This window comes from Conger conger, chromosome 14, assembly GCF_963514075.1.
Source record: "Conger conger chromosome 14, fConCon1.1, whole genome shotgun sequence".
NCBI classification, from domain to species: domain Eukaryota; kingdom Metazoa; phylum Chordata; class Actinopteri; order Anguilliformes; family Congridae; genus Conger; species Conger conger.
This window is the reverse complement of record NC_083773.1, coordinates 31,929,739-31,949,393: the sequence shown is the minus strand read 5'-3', so window position 1 is coordinate 31,949,393 and position 19,655 is coordinate 31,929,739. Positions and strand designations below refer to the sequence as shown.

The 19,655-nt window shown below is 42.3% G+C and overlaps 2 protein-coding genes across 3 annotated transcripts; both read left to right on the top strand.

The window, feature by feature from the left end:
- Window positions 1–496: 496 nt before the first annotated feature.
- On the top strand, window positions 497–17,328 carry LOC133109440 (alpha-1,3-galactosyltransferase 2-like). The gene is made up of 7 exons (XM_061218763.1): window positions 497–520; window positions 2,850–3,004; window positions 5,717–5,806; window positions 6,321–6,416; window positions 9,386–9,523; window positions 10,752–11,442; window positions 17,314–17,328. Exons 2-7 carry the CDS (start codon window positions 2,958–2,960, stop codon window positions 17,326–17,328), a joined length of 1,077 nt encoding a protein of 358 aa, XP_061074747.1. The 5' UTR covers window positions 497–520; window positions 2,850–2,957.
- emp3a (epithelial membrane protein 3a (MAM blood group)) lies at window positions 13,337–19,462 on the top strand. Of its 2 annotated transcripts, XM_061220607.1 has the most exons (5): window positions 13,337–15,071; window positions 17,424–17,521; window positions 17,853–17,955; window positions 18,121–18,261; window positions 18,506–19,462. In XM_061220607.1, exons 2-5 carry the CDS (start codon window positions 17,444–17,446, stop codon window positions 18,679–18,681), a joined length of 498 nt encoding a protein of 165 aa, XP_061076591.1. In that variant the 5' UTR covers window positions 13,337–15,071; window positions 17,424–17,443; the 3' UTR covers window positions 18,682–19,462. The 2 variants fall into 2 exon arrangements, with proteins under 2 accessions (XP_061076591.1, XP_061076592.1); XM_061220608.1 differs by lacking the exon at window positions 13,337–15,071 and having other exon boundaries at window positions 17,356–17,521.
- The last annotated feature ends 193 nt before the right edge of the window (window positions 19,463–19,655 follow it).

Below are 19,655 nucleotides of genomic sequence, written 5' to 3'. Positions count from 1 at the left end.
CAGACTCTGTAATAAATGTGTCCACTACGTTTTATTTTATAGACTACTTTTAAATGCCAAAGCAGAAGACGTGTTTGACTTTGAAATGACATGCATTATCTTCAAAAACAAAACGGTGCAGGACCCAAGAGTCACGTTTGGTGAGGATACGTTTGGCTCATAACGAATGAGATTTTGATACGGACAGGCGTAGGCTTGGTTTCTGGGCATCGTATCACCTTTAAGAAATCACAAACGACGTGCTTCAGCTTGGCGCCTGTCATCTTCTTTCAACGCCGTATTGATTCAATCATAGTGTGCTTTAGGCTATACTGGATTTTTCCCCAATTTTGTGGTTTTGGTGGAATGCATTTAATTCATTACACGATTGCCACCGAGAGGTGAACAGATATAAATTATTAATTTGACAAGAGTAAGTTGTGTATCCAGTTCTTCAGGTCAAGGATTTAATGTAACCTTATAATTTCACACTGTTTTTCAGTTGTTTTTTTTAGCTAAGGTTACCCAGTCCTGTTCGAAGGTAGGAAACCGTACTAAATATTAGACAGGCTTGCGCAACGTAGCTTTTCATTTCTATTACCATTGTCCATTAAATGTAGTCCTATGCATGTTGCGGAAGTTTCGTTGTAGAGTGGGCCTATAGGGTACAGTCCGCATGTTTTTGTTTAATGGCAGTTGATTTGAAAAATGTGTATATTCAAAGCAGACCTATGTAAATATGCAGGTTAGAGCTGTCGCGACAAACCCACGCTGAAGTTCACCAAAATATAACCTGACGTGACCTTTTCGGCAGCTAGGCAACATAGGCTATTGCTTTGATTTCCCTCCAGTTTAAATATAATCAATTTGGCCTGCATATTATCAGTAGGCCAGTGGTTCCCAAAGTCAGTCCTGTGACCCCTCTCTGTATGCTGGTATTCGTTCCAACGACAATTGCAATCCCACATTTAAAATTGCACGTTAATCTTTCACAATTATGTGCTTTTCATGTTCAGAGAGATTATTTACCCTCTCTAGCAATATTTTGTCAGACAGGTATGCACATCATGAAGAATAAAACTGCATCGTGCTTATTGTACTACATTACAAACAATGAAATCAAAAGAGGTTTGAAAGGATAGACTGAGGTTAATCAATAGGCTACAAATTAGGCTGCTGAACATGTGTTTAATTAAGCAATTTATTTTCCTTAAGTTTATCAACACAATTCAGGTTTCGCTCGTTATCATTTGCTTTGTTTTTTAAATTCTGTATTGTCTGCCAGGTGGTTAGTTTTAGTAGCCAGGTGCCTTTTGATTTACCACAGGCAGTTTAATTTTGTCAGTTAAAAATAAGTTGCCTTTTTTATTACCTACAATTAGGACAATAAACACAATATGAACATTTTAATTTTATTGTTCATGGCATGCATAGCTATGTCACATAGCGTGGCTTAAGAGGGTCAATAATCCCTCAAAACATCAATAGCACCTAATTGTGAAAAATGTACAGCTTGTTAAAGTTCTGTGATTGCAATTGTGGTGGAAACAAAAAACAGAAAACACAGGGGGGGCCATGTTTGGGAATGACTGCAGTAGGCCATTTAAGCCTAATTGCTGAAATTGAAAATAGGTTTTATATCAGTACAATTTTTTATATTTATAATTTTGAAATTAACACTGATACAAGAAAAAGTTACTGCAAATTTAAGTGGTTTCCTTCCTTATGTTTATAAAAAGCTGAACACTTGGATGTGAAGGAATAGTATTGTCGTATCGCACAGGGTACCCACATTGTCCCTTTCCATTCTTGACTGTGTTCCTGCTCTTGGAAAGCAACAAGGTAACAAAGAACCTTAAAAAAAATATCTGGTAAAATGTCTTAAGTATCTGGTCTTGATTCTAGGCTTTTGATTGCCTTTGGAGTCAGTTATTGGCATTTGTCAACATGAGGAAAATAGCTGTACCAATGACAGTCAAGGAAGCCATTATCAGGCTGAGAAATAAGAAGAAAGAACAGGCAGAGACATGGGCCAAACCATTTGCCACTGCATAAAGAAGAATGAGACCACTGGTGAGCTCAGTAATCACAATGAGACTGGTAGGCAGGAAGGAAGGAAGATGTCATAATGAGAAAAACGCCTGTCCAACAGAAACACTCTTCAGGAGGCAGTATCAGTGTTCATTACTCTGCAGTGAGAAAGAGACTCGGCAAAGAAGGGATTCATGAGAGCATAGCTAGGTGGAAACCAGTGCTAACCAAGAGAAACGTCAATGTACAACTTTTGGGATAATGTTTGACAGATGAGTCAAAAAGTTGAACTATTTGAACGATACAGGTCCCATTATGTCTTGCATGAAGCAAATACAACATTTCACAGGAAGCATATCATACCAAAAGTGAAAAAATGGCAATATTAGTGTAATGTTGTGGGGATGCTTTGCTACCTTGGGATCTGGATAACTTGTCATTATTGAAGGAACCAGAAAGTTTTATTACACACCTCATTCAACAGCTTCAGATCTCGTTGAGCTACTTAGTAGGTATTAGTAGAATCAGGTGTGCGCCAAATTAGGGTTGAAGTGAAAACCTACAGGACGGTAGATCTCCAGGAACAGGTTCGGGCAGCCCTGCTCTAAAGTAATGTGAAAGACTGATATAAATGTATAGGAAGTGGTTGTCGCAATTATTCCTGCTAAAGATGCTTATCTATTTGAAAATGCCTGTTCCCTTGCCCTTTGTTTACAGACAAAACGTTGATGGACATTTCCTCTCCGTCACAAGTGTACACACACACACACACACACACACACACACACACACACACACACACACACACAAATTAATTCCAACATTTGTTCTCTCTGAAGAGAAGAGGGAGGTGCCTCTGGTGGTAGGGCCTTGCGTATGACTTCCGTGAGCACACCCAGAACACTCACTCAGCTTTGTGATTTCGTCCTCACATTCTCACTGCATTGATGAGAGGGCACGGTGCTCAGGACAAGAGACCACACAGCATGATGCGGTAAGATTAGTAAAATTACTTCAAATACTGTTCATAATGTGATGGATGTTTTCTTTCTAGACCGTAGGCTTGGTTTTCATTGGATGCCTTATTGGGCTTTTCAGTTTGTTTGGAAAATTATTTTGTTTTTCACCTCTGTCTGAACCGTAAATTCGTATCTGAATCCTGTATCAAATTAAATAATCTGAAATGAATTAGTTTGCCACATCTGTATTTAGTGGCCACATTTTTTGGCACAAATAGCACATGTCAAACCTGCAACTCATTCTTATTCTTAATTATTATACTTTTTGTATTGTTACACTTTAACAATTTTAAATGCAGATGGTATATTCACATACAGTACACATCACATTTCTTGTAAAGAAATTAGTATGAATTAAGTTGTTCTGTTGTCAAATGTGAACCTATTCAAATCACAGTATATTGGTTGGCTGTTGCACTGTGGCCATGTTAAAGCCATTGGTTGCATTCATATTTCATCTGTGATGTTCTACTCAGGTTCGGTATTTAAGTAAATGTAATTGATATTTTCTTGGTATTTATTAAATCAATTTGATTTGATTCTGAGAAAATGTATTTGGTTCACAAAGTTAAAAAAATTTGAATGACTCACCACACAGTGTTTGAAATGGAATGGGTTTGAGTGTACCGTGGGACTCAACACCAATGCACTAAATTCTGCCGCCCACTATTTCAACAATTACAGAATAATAAATATACATTGTAATATCAAGTGGGTAAACATGGATGAATTTTGCAAAAAATGTAACTTCATAAAAAGTTCAAAAAGGGTGACCAAGCATTTTTAAGTCAGGACTAATATTGTGTAGCATGTTCAATGTTTGGCATCAACAGTTAAAACCCCTCACTTATCCAACATGTAAAATCGATTTGATTAATTTCTTTCTGAAAGATATCAATGATCAATTAAATAGCTCAATTCATAGAGCAGAGCAACCATTTCGATCATCCTTCATCAAAATACTTGTCACAACCAGGGTCACATATGACAGTTTTATTAAATTGCATATTCAATCTCTAAAGGTGAAGGGTCAACTACCCAAACAATGAATGTTACTGACAAGTTACGGTCACAAAATAAATGAATGATAGAAGATACCAAACCATACATTGTCTCTCCAAAGGACATCCCAAGAATGCACCAAGATAAAAGTTCAAAAACCAACTGAATGCAGAATATTCATAAAGGGATGGAATGGATGGAATGTGACATACAAGATGAGCTGTAATACCAAGAATATAAAACCCCACACGGCAGACCCAGATGCAAGATGAAGAAATATAGACAGGCCAGGGACAGACAGTTGGAAGAAGGCAATGACACTCTTTTTCTGGCCCTTGCATACAAAATCAGGGGCGGATCCAAGGGATGGGGAGAGAGCAAGAGGCCATTTTGTGTGACTTCCTGTTTCAGTGTGGTTAAAAATTGCACTCATGACGCCTTGTTCTGCAATGGCCTGATAGAGAATCACCAGCATGGTACTCGTAGATGTACTAACAAACTTTACAGTTGGAATTCCGAAGCCAGAATTACATTAGATGTGGTGTTGTGATCTGGACTCTGATAGTTGTAGGCTTGACTGAGATTCTTGAGATCTGAAATGTATTATGTTATGACTCATAGTTCATCAAATTTTAAAATAATAAAAATAAATTGCACCTACGATGACGATGTTTAGGACAGCACTTCCTATGTATTTTCTTAGTTATGGATGTGATGCTTTGACCAAATGACTAAAATGTAAATGTGTCAGTGTACTACCTTTTCAGTTTCAGTTTTGGCTTTTTGACAGCTACACATTCTTTCAGACCCACAGTATTGAGTTGTTCTCACTTTGGCTTAGGATTATGGATTTCTTCAGATCTGAAGCAAGATTTGGAGCTTGATTTGATTCTCTCAAAGTTAAAGTCAGTGCCTTTGTGATGATGAAAGTTTTGGCCTAGCCTTCTGAAGTTTCCTAGGCCACATTGTCAGTTGGATGTGGCACATACAAAATGTAATATTTAAAGAGCAGTTTTACCAGGGGATTTTTCTCTGGTCCGATTTGCAAATTTATTTTTGAATAGTAGTTGAAAGTAGGATGTGTTTTTTCCCAATCACCTGAGGTATGAGGGTTTTTTTTTTTCTTCTGATTAGCCCGGATGGAATTTGTGTGCAATAAAGGATATTTTAGATAGACGTTTCTGAGGACTCTCCTTTACAATGGTGTACATGAGTTTGTAGTGTACAGTAAGAAAATACATTTCAAGAAACACCAAAGCAGCTTGAACAGCAGTGTTGTAACTGAAATGATATCAGAAAAATCCTGAAGGTCAACTGAACTATCACAAGGTGCCGTTTATTTAGTTTTGTTTGCACTAAAACACGTTATGCTTTATTAAAGGTGCAATAGGTAATTTTGGACTTCTATCATTCAAGAGAATAATTACAGCAACAAACACGCTTAAACCGCAACCAATGAGCTTGAATTATTGTACAGTACAGTATTGTTTTGGTACAGAGTGCCATCCCGTCAACTCCGTATTTTGAAACCCAAATTTAAGGACTATGAACACAGGCAGAGGGTGAGTCAACATGCCAGTGAGCCTTTTCCAATGATAGGAAGCAATTTACAATGGCCTTGTAAGAATGTTTTAACGCAGAAAGCTTACCTATTGCACCTGTAAGCTTTCCAATCTTTTCTACAGATGGTTTCCCAGAGCACGGAATCTTTTTACGTATGCCTTGTTCATCCCTGCAGTGCTCTTCATAGCCTACATCGGCCCCACATCAGTCAGGTAATGTGAAACGGTTGTTCATCGTCATGCAGGGTGGGACAGATTCAAACTCTCTTCAGCTTTTTGTTTCATTTCCAAAATTTTATTCACAATACAGCTCGTGACCTGATTTTCTAGTTATTATTATTATTATTGTATTATGTCTAAGTTTATTCTATAAGTTGTGCAGCTGTTACAGTTCTGAGACCATGCAGAGTCCAAGGAATGGATCTGGTGCTTTTTGTCCCTCTCAGGATTGTTCTCTCCCACCGTCTTGTGGCTTAGCTTTAGCAGGCATGCACAATTTTTTAAAGAAAGCTTCCATTACAAACTGGTGCGTGTGTTAGAACAAAGGCTAGGATCCGTTCCATATTTTATGGGTGATGCTGTGCAAGCCTTCCATCCAGAAAAATAGAGCGACAAAATAACGGATGGAAGCATCTATATGCTCTAGGAAGCTAAAGAGTCCTGGCCGGTGATCACCTGCAGTCACAGGTGCATTCTTGTTTGTTTTTGGGGTGGTGGGTTTCCCCAGGTTTTTCGAGGGACTGATTCCGATGGATAAGTGTCCTTTACTTCCTGGGCAGACACTGCAGCTGGGAGAATCCATGGACAACTCGCTGGACCTGTGGTAGGCCATTTTCTCTCCAGCATCCTGGTGTGGTGCAGAACTCACTGCTGTCCCTTTGCTGAAGGAAGACGTTTTTTGTTTTTTTTTGTTTCAAGGTTTTTGTTTCTTCCTCTTGTATCTTTCACCACATCCCATGCTGCAAGCTGCCACATATGGACATTGTGCCATACTCTGCCTGTTCTGTTTCCATTTTGTGTCCGCCCTCACTTTCCGTAGTCTGTTCATTCATCCATTCACCCTTTCAGTTCACCCGTGCCTCGTTTACCTGTTCCTCACACTCATACCTCTTTGTCATTTCAGTCCAATCACCTGCTCATTTATACCTGTATATTTGCTGGGTATTTAAATAACAAAACAATGCCCCCCCCCCCCCCAACAATTCACTTGTTTATCTGCTTATATAAGTACACATATCATATAATAAAATATGAATTGTTATATACAGTATATACATTATATACAGTTTAAATTATTTTTAATCAGGAAAAAAACTGGTTTTAATGTTGTGGCTGATCGTTGTATGTTGCATTATTGTCTGACACTGATAAAAGTAGTTTTCACTGAATGTCTGATTTAAAAGGGTGGTCTCTGAGTTTTGTGGTGGACAGACTGTCCATTCCTAAGAATTCAGGTAAACTGAGCACTAGGTAATGTTATTATCATCATTATGTTGTTGTTATTATTATACCATTATTATGTTATATTATTTCTATTTCAATAATCTGGTACCCATTCAGACACATACACACTCACACACACCAACAGTGATTGGCTGCCATGCTTGGCACCAACCAGCAACTGTGGGTTAATGTATATACTGTGCTGTGAAAAGAAATCAGGATTTTATTTTTTTGCATGTTTGTCACACTTAAATGTTTCAGATCAAACAAATTAAAATATTAGTCAAAGACAACACAAGTAAACACAAAATGCAGTTTTTAAATGAAGGTTTTTATTATTAAGGGAGAAAAAAAATACAAACCTACATGGCCCTGTGTGAAAAAGTGATTGCCCCCTAAACCTAATAACTGGTTGGGCCACCCTTAGCAGCAACAACTGCAATCAAGCGTTTGCGATAACTTGCAATGAGTCTCTTACAGCGCTGTGGAGGAATTTTGGCCCACTCATCTTTGCAGAATTGTTGTAATTCAGCCACATTGGAGGGTTTTCGAGCATGAACCGCCTTTAAGGTCATGCCACAGCATCTCAATAGGATTCAGGTCAGGATTTTGACTAGGCACTTTGACACTCCAAAGTTTTCATTTTGTTTTTCTTCAGCCATTCAGAGGTGGACTTGCTGGTGTGTTTTGGAGCATTCTCCTGCTGCAGAACCCAAGTTCGTTTCAGCTTGAGGTCACGAACAGATGGCCGGACATTCTCCTTCAGGATTTTTTGGTAGAATTCATGATTCCATTTATCACAGCAAGTCTTCCAGGTCCTGAAGCAGCAAAAGAGCCCCAGACCATCACACTACTACCACCATATTTTACTGTTGGTATGATGTTCTTTTTCTGAAATGCGGTGTTACTTTTACACCAGATGTAATGGGACACACACCTTCCAAAAAGTTCAACTTTTGTCTCGTCAGACCACGTATTTTCCCAAAAGTCTTGGGGATCATCAAGATGTTTTCTGGCAAAATTGAGACGAGCCTTAATGTTCTTTTTGCTCAGCAGTGGTTTTCGTCTTGGAACTCTGCCATGCAGGCCATTTTTGCCCAGTCTCTTTCTTATGGTGGAGTCATGAACACTGACCTTAACTGAGGCAAGTGAGGTCTGCAGTTCTTTGGATGTTGTTATGGGGTCTTTTGTGACTTCTTGGATGAGTTGTCGCTGCGCTCTTGGGGTAATTTTGGTCGGCCGGCCACTCCTGGGAAGGTTCACCACTGTTCCATGTTTTCGCCATTTGTGGATAATGGCTCTCACTGTGGTTCGCTGGAGTCCCAAAGCTTTAGAAATGGCTTTACAACCTTTTCCAGACTTCCAGGCATTTTGTGTTTACTTGTGTTGTCTTTGAATAATATTTAAATTTGTTTGATGATCTGAAACATTTAAGTGTGACAAACATGCAAAAAAATAAGAAATCAGGAAGGGGGCAAACACTTTTTCACACCACTGTAACCTTTATTTGACTCGGAAGTCACATTGAGATTAAAACCTCTGTTACAAATGAGACCTAGCCAAGACAGGGTCAAATAGCAGCATAACACAATTACAATCACAAGACCATCACAATACAGAACTAAGTGTCTTGGTCTGGGACACTTTGACATGCCCAGGACAGGATCGATCCAGCAACCCTCCAGCTGCCAGATGATGCCTCTTACCTCCTGAGCCAATGTCGCCCCATTATAATTACCTCATAATTAAATCAGTTTGGCCTGTTTGCTGAATGCTGACATTTGGCGTGCATTAAATAATGTTTTGCAATAATCTGAGACATATTTCATGTTGAGCCATGTTTTTCCAGTTTAGAAAACCCCAGTGTATTTAAGATATTAAATACAATATTCACTAGCATCAGTCAATGTATCTATTAAAGTCATTGTCGTCACTAAGAATGTGTTTATGAAATACAAAAGTGATGTTTGTAAATTGCAAAATGTTTATTGATCTGATTGAGTCAATGCTTAACCTAGTCTAAAGTGAGTCTCTCACTGTTCACCTTGTACCAGTCAGAGACTAGCAGGCCATATCATTCATCGTGATTCTGTCAGATATCCACAAAATAATTATTATATTGCTCTGAAAAGAGAGAAAGATGAATGAATATTTGTGGATACATCATTAACGCTCCCTCATCCATTATCCTATTGAGGCTAAGGGCTTTTGGTGCCTGTCATATTCTACTCAATTGAAAATTCTTCAGTTGGCTTGTGGGTAGCTAATCTTGTTAAGATATTGTTTCAGACTGCACATGGCCCCGCTGTGGTTTCCTGTCTGATGTGAGTACTGCTTCACCGTCCTCAGGTCCAGAAGCGATGTTCAGACCTGCACGTATTGGGGGGCCCCCGTCATGTGGGATGGGATGTTCGACCCCAAAGTCTATGACGACATGCACAGAAAGAAGGGTTCGTCTGTTGCACTGACAGTGTTTGCCGTTGGAAGGTTTGTGCCGATCATTCTGGATATTGCATGCACATTCACTTCGCTGTGTGTGCAAAATAAATGTGCTGTCTGGTTTTTGTGTACAGCACAACTACAACATTATGAAGTGCTTTTGAAATAACATTCCAAATAAAAGAACACAGTAAAATGTAGGATTCAAATAAATTGAGCATAAAACAATACATTCTTGAAATCTCCAACGCAGTTCAAATTCACTTTTTTTAAATAATGCAGTTGTGTAAAACCTAAGCAGATGTTATGAAAAAGCAGGACTTGCAACAGTTAATTCAGATAACAATCAGACTTATCAGCCTTTAGCTGGAGCAAACTTCCTTTCGCTTTTCCGCTGTCAATTTATACGCTGAAGCAGAAACGCACACACATGGAGACAGCGCGGCTGAATGATTTTCCTGACCGTGTATGATTCTGGATGGACAGTGATTCTCAACAATATTTGCTGAGTGCAATATTAGTAAACCGTCAGCCATCCAAAACATCACATCACGCAGTTTTACCCATGGCACACAGGAGGAAAAGCCACCAAAGCACCAAGCATGGAAATGGTACAAAGCGCCTACAGCACGGACACACAGATAGCCTGGCACAGCGAGACAGAATCGCACAAAATATTGAATATCCTGGCAACAAAAGTCTTCTCAGCGATAGGTGAATTCCCAGCAGCATCGACTGGCTTATCGTTTCTGGGAAATATTGTCACCGTCGTTTTTTGGCTAGTAGTTTTAGTTGGCTGGTTGTAACCACGTTGTTTCTCTCTAGACATGACAATTCCAGTCAATTTGCTCTCATATTTTAGGATTGAGTCGCAATGTTTTCGCATCACGTACCCAGTGGGCCCTTTGTCAGTATTAGCAGTAACGTCATAACTGTGCCACACATAGGACTTGCCGGAAGTATTTTTCATTTGAATTAGTTCTCCCATGGCTATGTGTTGCTTTATTCAAACTGTAAACTGTGATAGCCTGAAAACGGTTGCCCTCCCTGAGCCCAATGTATTTATTAGAAAATGTGTCTGAACGCGGCCTGAAGCTTCAGACAGGATTGGGTCGGGTCAGGCATTACTCAGAACCCTCCTGTGTGTCCTAGGTGAGGCAGGCCCGGCTGGGTTTATTCCAGCACTCTGCAATAACTGGACAGCACTGAGCAGCTTTGATTGCGCTTGCGCGCGGCAGAATAGGGCATTTACCTTTAATCTCTCCACGGCTCTCAGGTACCTGGACGCCTATCTTCCGGAATTCCTGCGGTCTGCCGAGCGGCACTTCATGCCAGGTTTACCGGTGACGTACTACGTGTTCACCGACGCCCCGGAAAGGGTGCCCAAGGTGCTGCTGGGCCAGGCCCGCGCCGTCGAGGTTGTGTTTGTGCAGAAGCACCGTCGCTGGCAGGACATCTCCATGATGCGCATGAGGTCCATCGCGGACGCCATCGACCGACTCATCCGTCACCGCCACCAGTACGTCTTCTGCCTGGACGTGGACCAGGTGTTCACGGGCCGCTTCGGCTCAGAGGCGCTCGGGGAGTCCGTGGCCCTGCTGCACGCCTTCTTCTACCACCGGCCGAAGTTGTTCTACACCTACGACTCCAACCCCAGGTCCGCTGCGTACATGGAGACCGGCGACTTCTACTACCACGCGGCGGTTTTCGGGGGGTCGTGGCAGAGCGTGAGGAACCTCACGGAGGGCTGCTACCAGGGCATCATGAAGGACAAAGGGAACCAGGTGGAGGCACTGTGGCAGGACGAGAGCCACCTGAACAAGTACCTGTGGCTCCACAAGCCCAGTAAAATACTGTCTCCGGAGTACTGCTGGGCAAGGGCAGTGGGTTACCGCAGCGACATCCACGTCGCCCGCCTCGTCTGGGCCGACAAGCACTACAGGGAACATACATACGCACAAATGACAGTCAGAGCCTTCCCCCCAGCGACACGTAGTCGCAGAGAAGCGACCCTCTCGTTCCCCGGGTGGAACTCCAACACAGTGGCGCTCAGCCGGTGGCTTGTGAGTATCCCCACACCCGCCCGGCGCCTCTCACCTTGAGCAACTCCAGAAAAGAACAGAGTCCAGCCCCTCTCCAGGAGTTTGGTTCCGGAACCAGTACTGTGCGTGGAGGTGAGCCCAACTATATCTAGTTGGTACCGCTCCGCCCCCCGCACTAGCTCCGGTTCCTTCCCCACCAGAGAGGTGACGTTCCACGTCCCCAGAACCAGTCTGCGACGCCGAGGATCAGCACGCCCGGATCCCCGCCTTTGCCTACTGCCCGTTGGGCAAAGCACCCGACTCCGATGCCGACCCCTGCAGGTGGTGAGCCCACAGGGCGGCGACCCCACGTGACCAGTTCGGGCTGTGCCCGGCCGGGCCCCATGGGATAAGGCCCGGCCACCAGACGCTCGCCGACGAGCTCCCCTCCCGGGTCTGGCTCCAGCAGGGGGCCCCGGTTTCCCTTTTCCGGGCGAGGTAACTGGGTATTTGTGTGGCCGTGTCATGGGAGTCTTTGAATCGCTCTTAGTCCAGCCCCTCCCCCGGGACCAATTTGCCTTGGGAGACCCTACTGGGGGCTAACAGTGCCCCCGTCAACCTAGCTCCCAGGATCACCGGGACACACAAACCCCTCCACCACGTTAAGGTGGCGATTCCTCGGAGGGGAATTTTTTTAATGTTTTTTTAAATATTATGAAAAGTTTGTTGTTGGAATTAAATAGGAAATGTTTGTAGAACAGAAATGATGGAAATATCTAAAGTAGTTTCATGTCTGATTTGTAGTGTTACTGTAACTCGTCCCTTGGCATATTCAGTGTCAGTAAGCACCAAACTTACAAAATCACCTGTTTTTAGCTTTACATTTTCTTGTGTTCCTAATTTTATCACAAGCTTTAAAAACAAAGCTGCAACAAACTTTGTGAAATTGGTGACCGTTTGTCATTGGTTGTATTTTTCCACTCAAGAAACGAAACATTGAGTGGTTGCAGTGATTTAATTACATTAATTACATTAATGGCATTTGGCAGACGCTCTTGTCCTCAGCAACATACAGTCATTAAACTAACCAGGAGACAATCCTCCCCCGGAGCAATGCAGGGTTAAGGGCCTTGCTCAAGGGCCCAACGGCTGTGCGGATCTTTTTGTGGCTACACCGGGGGTCATCCACCGACCTTGCAGGTCCCAGTCATGTACATTAACTACTATGCTACATAGTCTTCACAAACTATGAAAAGTGTGTCTGAGCCAACAGGAAACAAGAAAAATATTTAAAAGCCAGACTAGGAACTATCCCTTGAATAAGATGCAATCTGCAGTTTGTTCCAGGCATAGCTAATCATTCATTGATTTAGCCTTGGTTATATCCTTAATGTTCATAAGATAATATCCATCCATCCATCCATCCATTATCTGAACCCGCTTATCCTGAACAGGGTCGCAGGGGGGCTGGAGCCTATCCCAGCACACATTGGGCGAAAGGCAGGAATACACCCTGGACGGGTTGCCAGTCCATCACAGGGCACACACACCATTCACTCACACACTCATACCTACGGGCAATTTAGACTCTCCAATCAGCCTAACATGCATGTCTTTGGACTGTGGGAGGAAACGGGAGTACCCGGAGGAAACCCACGCAGACACGGGGAGAACATACAAACTCCGCACAGAGAGGCCCCGGCCGACGGGGATTCGAACCCAGGACCTCCTTGCTGTGAAGCGGCAGTGCTACCCACTGCACCATCCGTGCCGCCTAAGATTATATCCTTAATGTTAATTATATTTTCCTTCTCTTTTCTCCCTGTCTTGTCTCATGACATTGTTCATATTTTGCATGGTAGAAAATTATTTCAAAAATATCTCTAGTGTATAACAGCTGTCATTGTGCATGTGTAAATGAACAATGGGCTAGACATCAGGCTGCTTTTTAATTTTCGATTTGTTCTAAGAGCTTCCTCCTAGGTCTCTGGCTGATAGGTAGCACCCTCTTGTGGAGGGAATACAAATAACTTTTGCACAGCCATCTGATAGAGTGGAACTTCAGCATGGTTAGAAGATGGATTGCTAAGAGAAGTACTGCTAAAATATTTTTAAAAGTATTTTGGGTGAATATCCAGTCAGGGGTGCCAATAATTCTGGAGCCTACTGTAGCCGCTCTCCTGGAAGTTAGTCAAGTAATGACAAATGCATTCGCAAAATAGGTTCATTTGTTTTTTCTTTATAGTTTGCACAGAAATGCTAATATGTGCACATCCAAAGGGCCTCTCTACACTAAAAGGCTGTTGATGCTTCTCCAGCATGGTACAGAAAGTTATCCCCCAGCCTTTGAATTCCTGTAAGGAGACATTTTCTGCAGACAGTTGCTTCCACAAACAGATGTTCATTAAAAAGAAGTGGTCAGAGAAACCTTTGACAACTTTTCATATCAGCGAGCCTGCAGTGTGTAGGCCGTTTGCATGCTGTGCAGTTTTGGTTTGTATTCTACACTTTGTATTTTTTAGACTTATGTATTCTTCTGCTGCTGTAGCCTATCCACTAAGAGGTTTGACGTGTTGTAATGCACATAATTATTTTTGTTACTGTCACCTTTGACCTGGTTTGACCTGATCTGGCCATTCTCCTCAGACCTCTCTCATTAACAAGTCATTTCTGCTCTCAGAATTTCTGCTCACAGGATTATTTTTGTTTTTCACGTCAACTCAGGAGACTGTTGTGCTTGAAAATCCCAGGAGATCAGCAGTTTCTGAGATACACAAACCAACCTGTCTGGCTCCAAAAATCATTCCACGGTCAAAGTCACTGAGATCACATTTTTTCAACCATTCTGATGGTTGATGTGAACATTATTGTATGCACTGCTGCCACACAATTGGCTGATGAGATAATTGCATGAATAAGTAGGTACTTTATGTTCCTAATTAAGTGCTCGGTGTGTGTATGTGGAAGTGTTGTGATATTCAGTCCGGCTGCGGCTCCTCGTCAGCCATTGTGTGGTTTCCTAATGTTTTCGCTTTTTAGGCGAGGAATGTGCTGACCTTGAGAATGTACTATCCGGGGCATGAGATAAGACGCTTGGGAGTGACACATTAGCAGCTCCTGGTCAAAGTCACAGCAAAATGCACAGTTTGAACATGGTTCTGTGTATTTCTTCCCTCTGAAGGGTTCTTGAGTCATATTTACAGTAAAAAAAACTGAACTGAGAACTGAACAGTTATCATTCTATTTTCTGCAAACCAAACTATTTTATTTGGTTAACCCCTTAAGTGACACTTCTATGCAGATATGAATGTCCAGCATCTTAGGACAGGTGTCTTAAGACATCTTTGGGGGTAACAGTTCCTACCATTCACGAGAGGACAGAAGGGGGAGAAGCGGTATCCCAGAGTTTGCTTCTCCTGCATGCAGCTTCCCTCCCAGTCTCCGAGGGGGAGGAGAGAAGGATTGGAGGAGGGTTGGGGTGCTGTGAAAGCAGAGAACAGCCCAAGCAGGAAAAGCACACGGTTATCCACTACTTGTTTGTTGGTCCTACAGGAAGCTGAAAGTTCAGATTTGAGGTGAGTTGTGATGTCACAGTTGTGAGATGTTTCTCCTGAATCTGTGTACATGTAAGCGTAATATATTCTCAGATGGACTGCTTCGTTGCACAGACTGTAGACTGCATGTGTTTTCGCGAACGTTAACTCTCAGGATCTGTTCATTGTGCATAGAACAGGCCTGTAAGGCTGTGAAGAACAGTCCGCCTTCATATCAGTTTAATCTTTGTACAAACAAAACAGTAGAAATCTACCAAAAGTTGCGTTAAACTTTGAATGAAATTGCATATGTCAATAAGAGGTTCATTACAGTTTATTAAAATTTATGGAATGTATGAATTTAATTGGCTGCACTCGTATCAGAATATTCAGTAATCATCACATGCTTAAACGGGTAAGTGAACACAGTATGCATCTGCATATGATTTGACAGATCATTTAATGTATGTTTACAATCTGAATATTCTGTTACTATAGTTTTAAACTGAAGGGTAGTAAAAGTAAAACTACTTTAAGCAAATTATTTCAAAGTTGCTGTTTACTGTTATCATTTTGGGTGAGAAAGTCATTGGTTCTGTTGATTTGCCTTCAAACTGCACTGTTAATGAAAACAAAAAAACCCCTAAAGCTCACAACTTAGTGTGCTGGTACGTTTTGAACAATTGCATCTGTGCAATATGTGAGGTTTTCTGCAATAAAAATAAGCTCCCATCTCTCACTTTGTTCCCACTCGTACCAGGCAGAACATGGTGCAGGGTTGGAGGTAAAAATCAGCCTGATGGGAACCAGGTGCTGTGAGCGTGTTTGACCAGCTCCGTCAGCTGTAATCATGGGTCCCGATCCCTGCTTGTAGCCCTCCTGTGTGTGAAGCCAACTCACTCAGGCCTCAGACATCAGTGTGCCCTTGCCAGCCCTGTGCCAGACTGAAGCATGTTGCTGATATGACACAGGGCAGGTTCACGCCCTTGCTAATGAAATGGCATGTCCCCCCTTCATAGCCCCCCCCCCCCCCCCCCCCCTCCATGCTTTGGAATGGAAAGAATGAGTATGCTTCATTAATGGTGGGGGGTGGGAGGGGGGTCGTTTCGGCTTTGTCCGTGAATAGAGTTCTTTCATTATTTCCCCTCTCCAGAACCCCACCAACTTCAGAGTGGAACTGATTTCCTGTTCGTTCCCATGCGGCTGGAATCAGATTTCACGCAGAGGGATGGTCTGATGAGGAACCTCAAAGGACTTTGGTAGCAAATGTGCTAGTGTAGAATCACTCCGCGAGTTTGGAATCAGCCACGCTCTCTGATGTTGGCGGGACGGACTAGTGGAATGTTCTGCAGCCAGAAGACGGCACTAGACGCGATGTCTTATCTGATCTGAACTCCACTAAATGGGACTTACCCTTGGTATAAAAGTCACTGCTGTAGATTTTATTTGCTCTTAGCGCATTATGGGAAGCAGCGTATTAAAAATGTACTACTGCTATTCTTAAATTATGCACATTTAGTACAAATTACATGAAGTTCTTTCGCCGTGAATTACTCAGTGCTGAAATTAATCAGTGTCATACTTAGAAATGTTTTCCCATATCTGAAATCCCTCTGCACCGAGGGGCCTCTGAGCTGATGAGAGGAAGGGATAACCCTGACAGATTCTGGGCGCAGATGAAAGCTTGGTGCTGGTCCTCCAGAGAGATCTCCACATTCTCGGCTACTCTATCTTGGTTCAGACCCTAGGAAGGGTCTTGTCCTGCATTTGTGAATATTCACTGGTGCGTCTGACTTTTCTCAGGTGTCCATGATTTGTGTGAACATGGATTTTACGTTACATTACATTAATGCCATTTGGCAGACACTCTTATCCAGAGCAAGTACAGTTGATTAAACTGAGCAGGAGACAATCCCCCCTGGAGCAATGCAGGGTTAAAGGCTATGTATCTGTGAGATTGTGCCGCTGTCTTTGACAGTGTCTGGGAGTCTGTAACTCTGGCCTGCATTCACTCAACATTTGCATTTGTTTTTAATTTTAACTGACAAGAAAATTTGGGCATCACGCCTTTTCTTCACAAACTCTGTTCAGTGGATTATGGATTGCTGAAATGTATTTATAAATCAAAGTAAGGCATAAATGTCACTTGAATCCCAGCCTCGGTCTTGGTAGTTGGTCTTGGCTTTGCAGTATTGTGTGAATGCCCTGGTTGCTGTGAACCTTTGCTGTGTCTGTGACTGTGTGCTGGTGTTTGACCTCTGCTGATATCTGTGACTTTGTGCAGGGTCTGTGGGTTTAACCGCGATGGTGTTCCTGTTGATATCTGTGACTTTGTGCAGGGTCTGTGGGTTTAACCGCGATGGTGTTCCTGTTGATATCTGTGACTTTGTGCAGGGTCTGTGGGTTTAACCGCGATGGTGTTCCTGTTGATATCTGTGACTCTGCTGCACCTGGTCATACTGACCATGCTCTTCATCGCCACCATGGAGAAGGTGAGTCACTGGCAGGAAACTTCACTCAGGAAACTCTTCACTTCTGCAGAGCAAGGGATACCAAATTAGTTCTCTTGAGTCCTCATGCTCTCTCTCTCTCTCTCTCTCTCTCTCTCTCTCTCTCCCTCTCTGTCGCTCTCTCTCTCTCTCTCTCTCTCACTCTCACACTATTTTGAATTATTTGAATTTTCATTGCCATGACATGTCATTCAACACATATTGAATGTGAAAATTAATAAAAAATTATTTTATAATAATAAAAATAAGAATAATATGGTAAATAATGGTAAAGCTGTTGTTCTTTCTCTCTCCCTCTGTCCCCCCCCGTTAGTCCTGGTGGATGTGGGATGACGTGCACAACTCAGACCTCTGGTACAACTGCATGTTTGACAATTCCACTGAAGCCTGGCTTTGCGCCTCTGCAAAAGACAATGGTGTGTCCTTTTTCTGTGTGCCTGTTGATCACTACATAGCCAAGAATGAGAATAGGCATTGCGTAAAATCGGGGTTGGAATATAAATTTTAAAAGTACATGAATAAACGCTTTGCACGGAGTGTCTTACACAGGTTTCCCTCCTCTCCTCTCCTCTCCTGCGCAGAATGGCTGGTGCCCATGCAGGCCCTGATGGTTCTGGCCGTGCTCTTCTCCTGCCTTTCCTTTATGGCCTTCCTGGTTCAGCTCTTTGTACTCTCTGAAGGGAGGCTGTTCTACCTCACCGGCCTGTGCCAGTTCTGTGCAGGTGAGCACCGTCTATCTCTCAGGTCACATGCAAATGAAGTCACTGTAGAATGAGAATACTTTTCATATACATATTCAGCTTTTCAACATCTTACGCCTTGATGAAACATCGTTTTTTAAACACACAAGCAGGGTTCACTAATAAAAAGTTGATGTCCAGAAGGGCATTGGGTTTCTATGGTTTCGTCATGCACATTTTATGATGCTGTTGCACAGTTTGACTCTCTCCCCCGTCTCTCTTTCAGCTCTCACAGATTTTGCCGCCTGTCTCATTTACACACTGCGTCACCGGAACATTCTGCAGGACTCCGGAGAGGAGCCGGCAGGGCACTATGGGTACTGCTTCATCCTGGCATGGGTTTGCGTTCCCCTCCTGTTGGCCAGCGGGGTCATGTACGTGCACCTGCGCAAGAAAGAGTGACATCACATCCAGCGGAGATGTGTGGGTGTGGAGGAGCGGTGAGGGTGTTATTACCTCCGTTATTGGCTGCATCATACTGTTCTGTTTGTGTTTGTGTGTGTGTGTGTGTGTGTGTGTGTGTGTGTGTGTGTGTGTGTGTTTGTTTGTGGTGTGTTTGGGGCACTATTCCTTATTACCTGTATGCTGGCTTTGTTAGAGAAAGACCTGGAAACAACTGCATGCACTGCAAGTGCATACACATAGGGAGCAAGAGAGATGCATAGAGAGAGATACAGCAGAGCTTGACTGTGTATATAGTTGAGTGACAAAGTGAAAGTCAAAAATGAATATTTTCTCGGTTGATACAGTAACTACTTTAAGTTATAATAAGTAAATAATAAAACTAAGGTTTATTTATACCTTTCTACTTTGTAAAACAATTTATTTATCTGTACATACACCAAGTGAATCATTTCAGTAACATTGGGCAGGCAGGATGATCAACCCGTACAGATACCTTCCTCATAATGACAGGTATGGTATTGGCACCAGCTATACTGTACGCGCATCCCCTATTTTACCTACTGTACATTCATACCTCTGGCATCCTGTTATCTGAGGCCTCCAAAATAATTCATTAATAATAATCTTTTGGAAAGGTTTCACGTCAGTTGTTCTTGCTCATTAAAATATCCTTGGTCTGTCTGATAAGTACTTATTTGAACTATCAGTCTATTCAAATGTGTAATATATTATTATTATTATTTTGTACATTCATTTGTTTGTTATCCTTGTAAGCAAAACATATAAACCTATATAATATATAACTGTACCACTTTCAATAAAATATTTTCTTGAATGAAGAGAAATATGTGTTAGGTGCTTAAAATGCATCTTCGGAGCGTGTTTATGGGAAAGCAAAGGGGACAAAGATTTTCTTTGCCTTTTTTTGAACTGTTATTGTTCCCCTTTCTCTGTGTGGGGGATTGCTTTGT

Bases quoted from the DNA above. Each gene is read 5' to 3' on its own strand.
- LOC133109440 (XM_061218763.1), top strand. From the start codon at position 2,958: ATGAGAGGGCACGGTGCTCAGGACAAGAGACCACACAGCATGATGCG. The intron at 5,807-6,320 runs GTAATGTGAAAC...GGGTTTCCCCAG, and splicing joins ATCGGCCCCACATCAGTCAG to GTTTTTCGAGGGACTGATTC. The intron at 6,417-9,385 runs GTAGGCCATTTT...CACCGTCCTCAG, and splicing joins GACAACTCGCTGGACCTGTG to GTCCAGAAGCGATGTTCAGA.
- emp3a (XM_061220607.1), top strand. From the start codon at position 17,444: ATGGTGTTCCTGTTGATATCTGTGACTCTGCTGCACCTGGTCATACTG. The intron at 17,522-17,852 runs GTGAGTCACTGG...CCCCCCCGTTAG, and splicing joins TCATCGCCACCATGGAGAAG to TCCTGGTGGATGTGGGATGA. The intron at 17,956-18,120 runs GTGTGTCCTTTT...TCTCCTGCGCAG, and splicing joins CGCCTCTGCAAAAGACAATG to AATGGCTGGTGCCCATGCAG.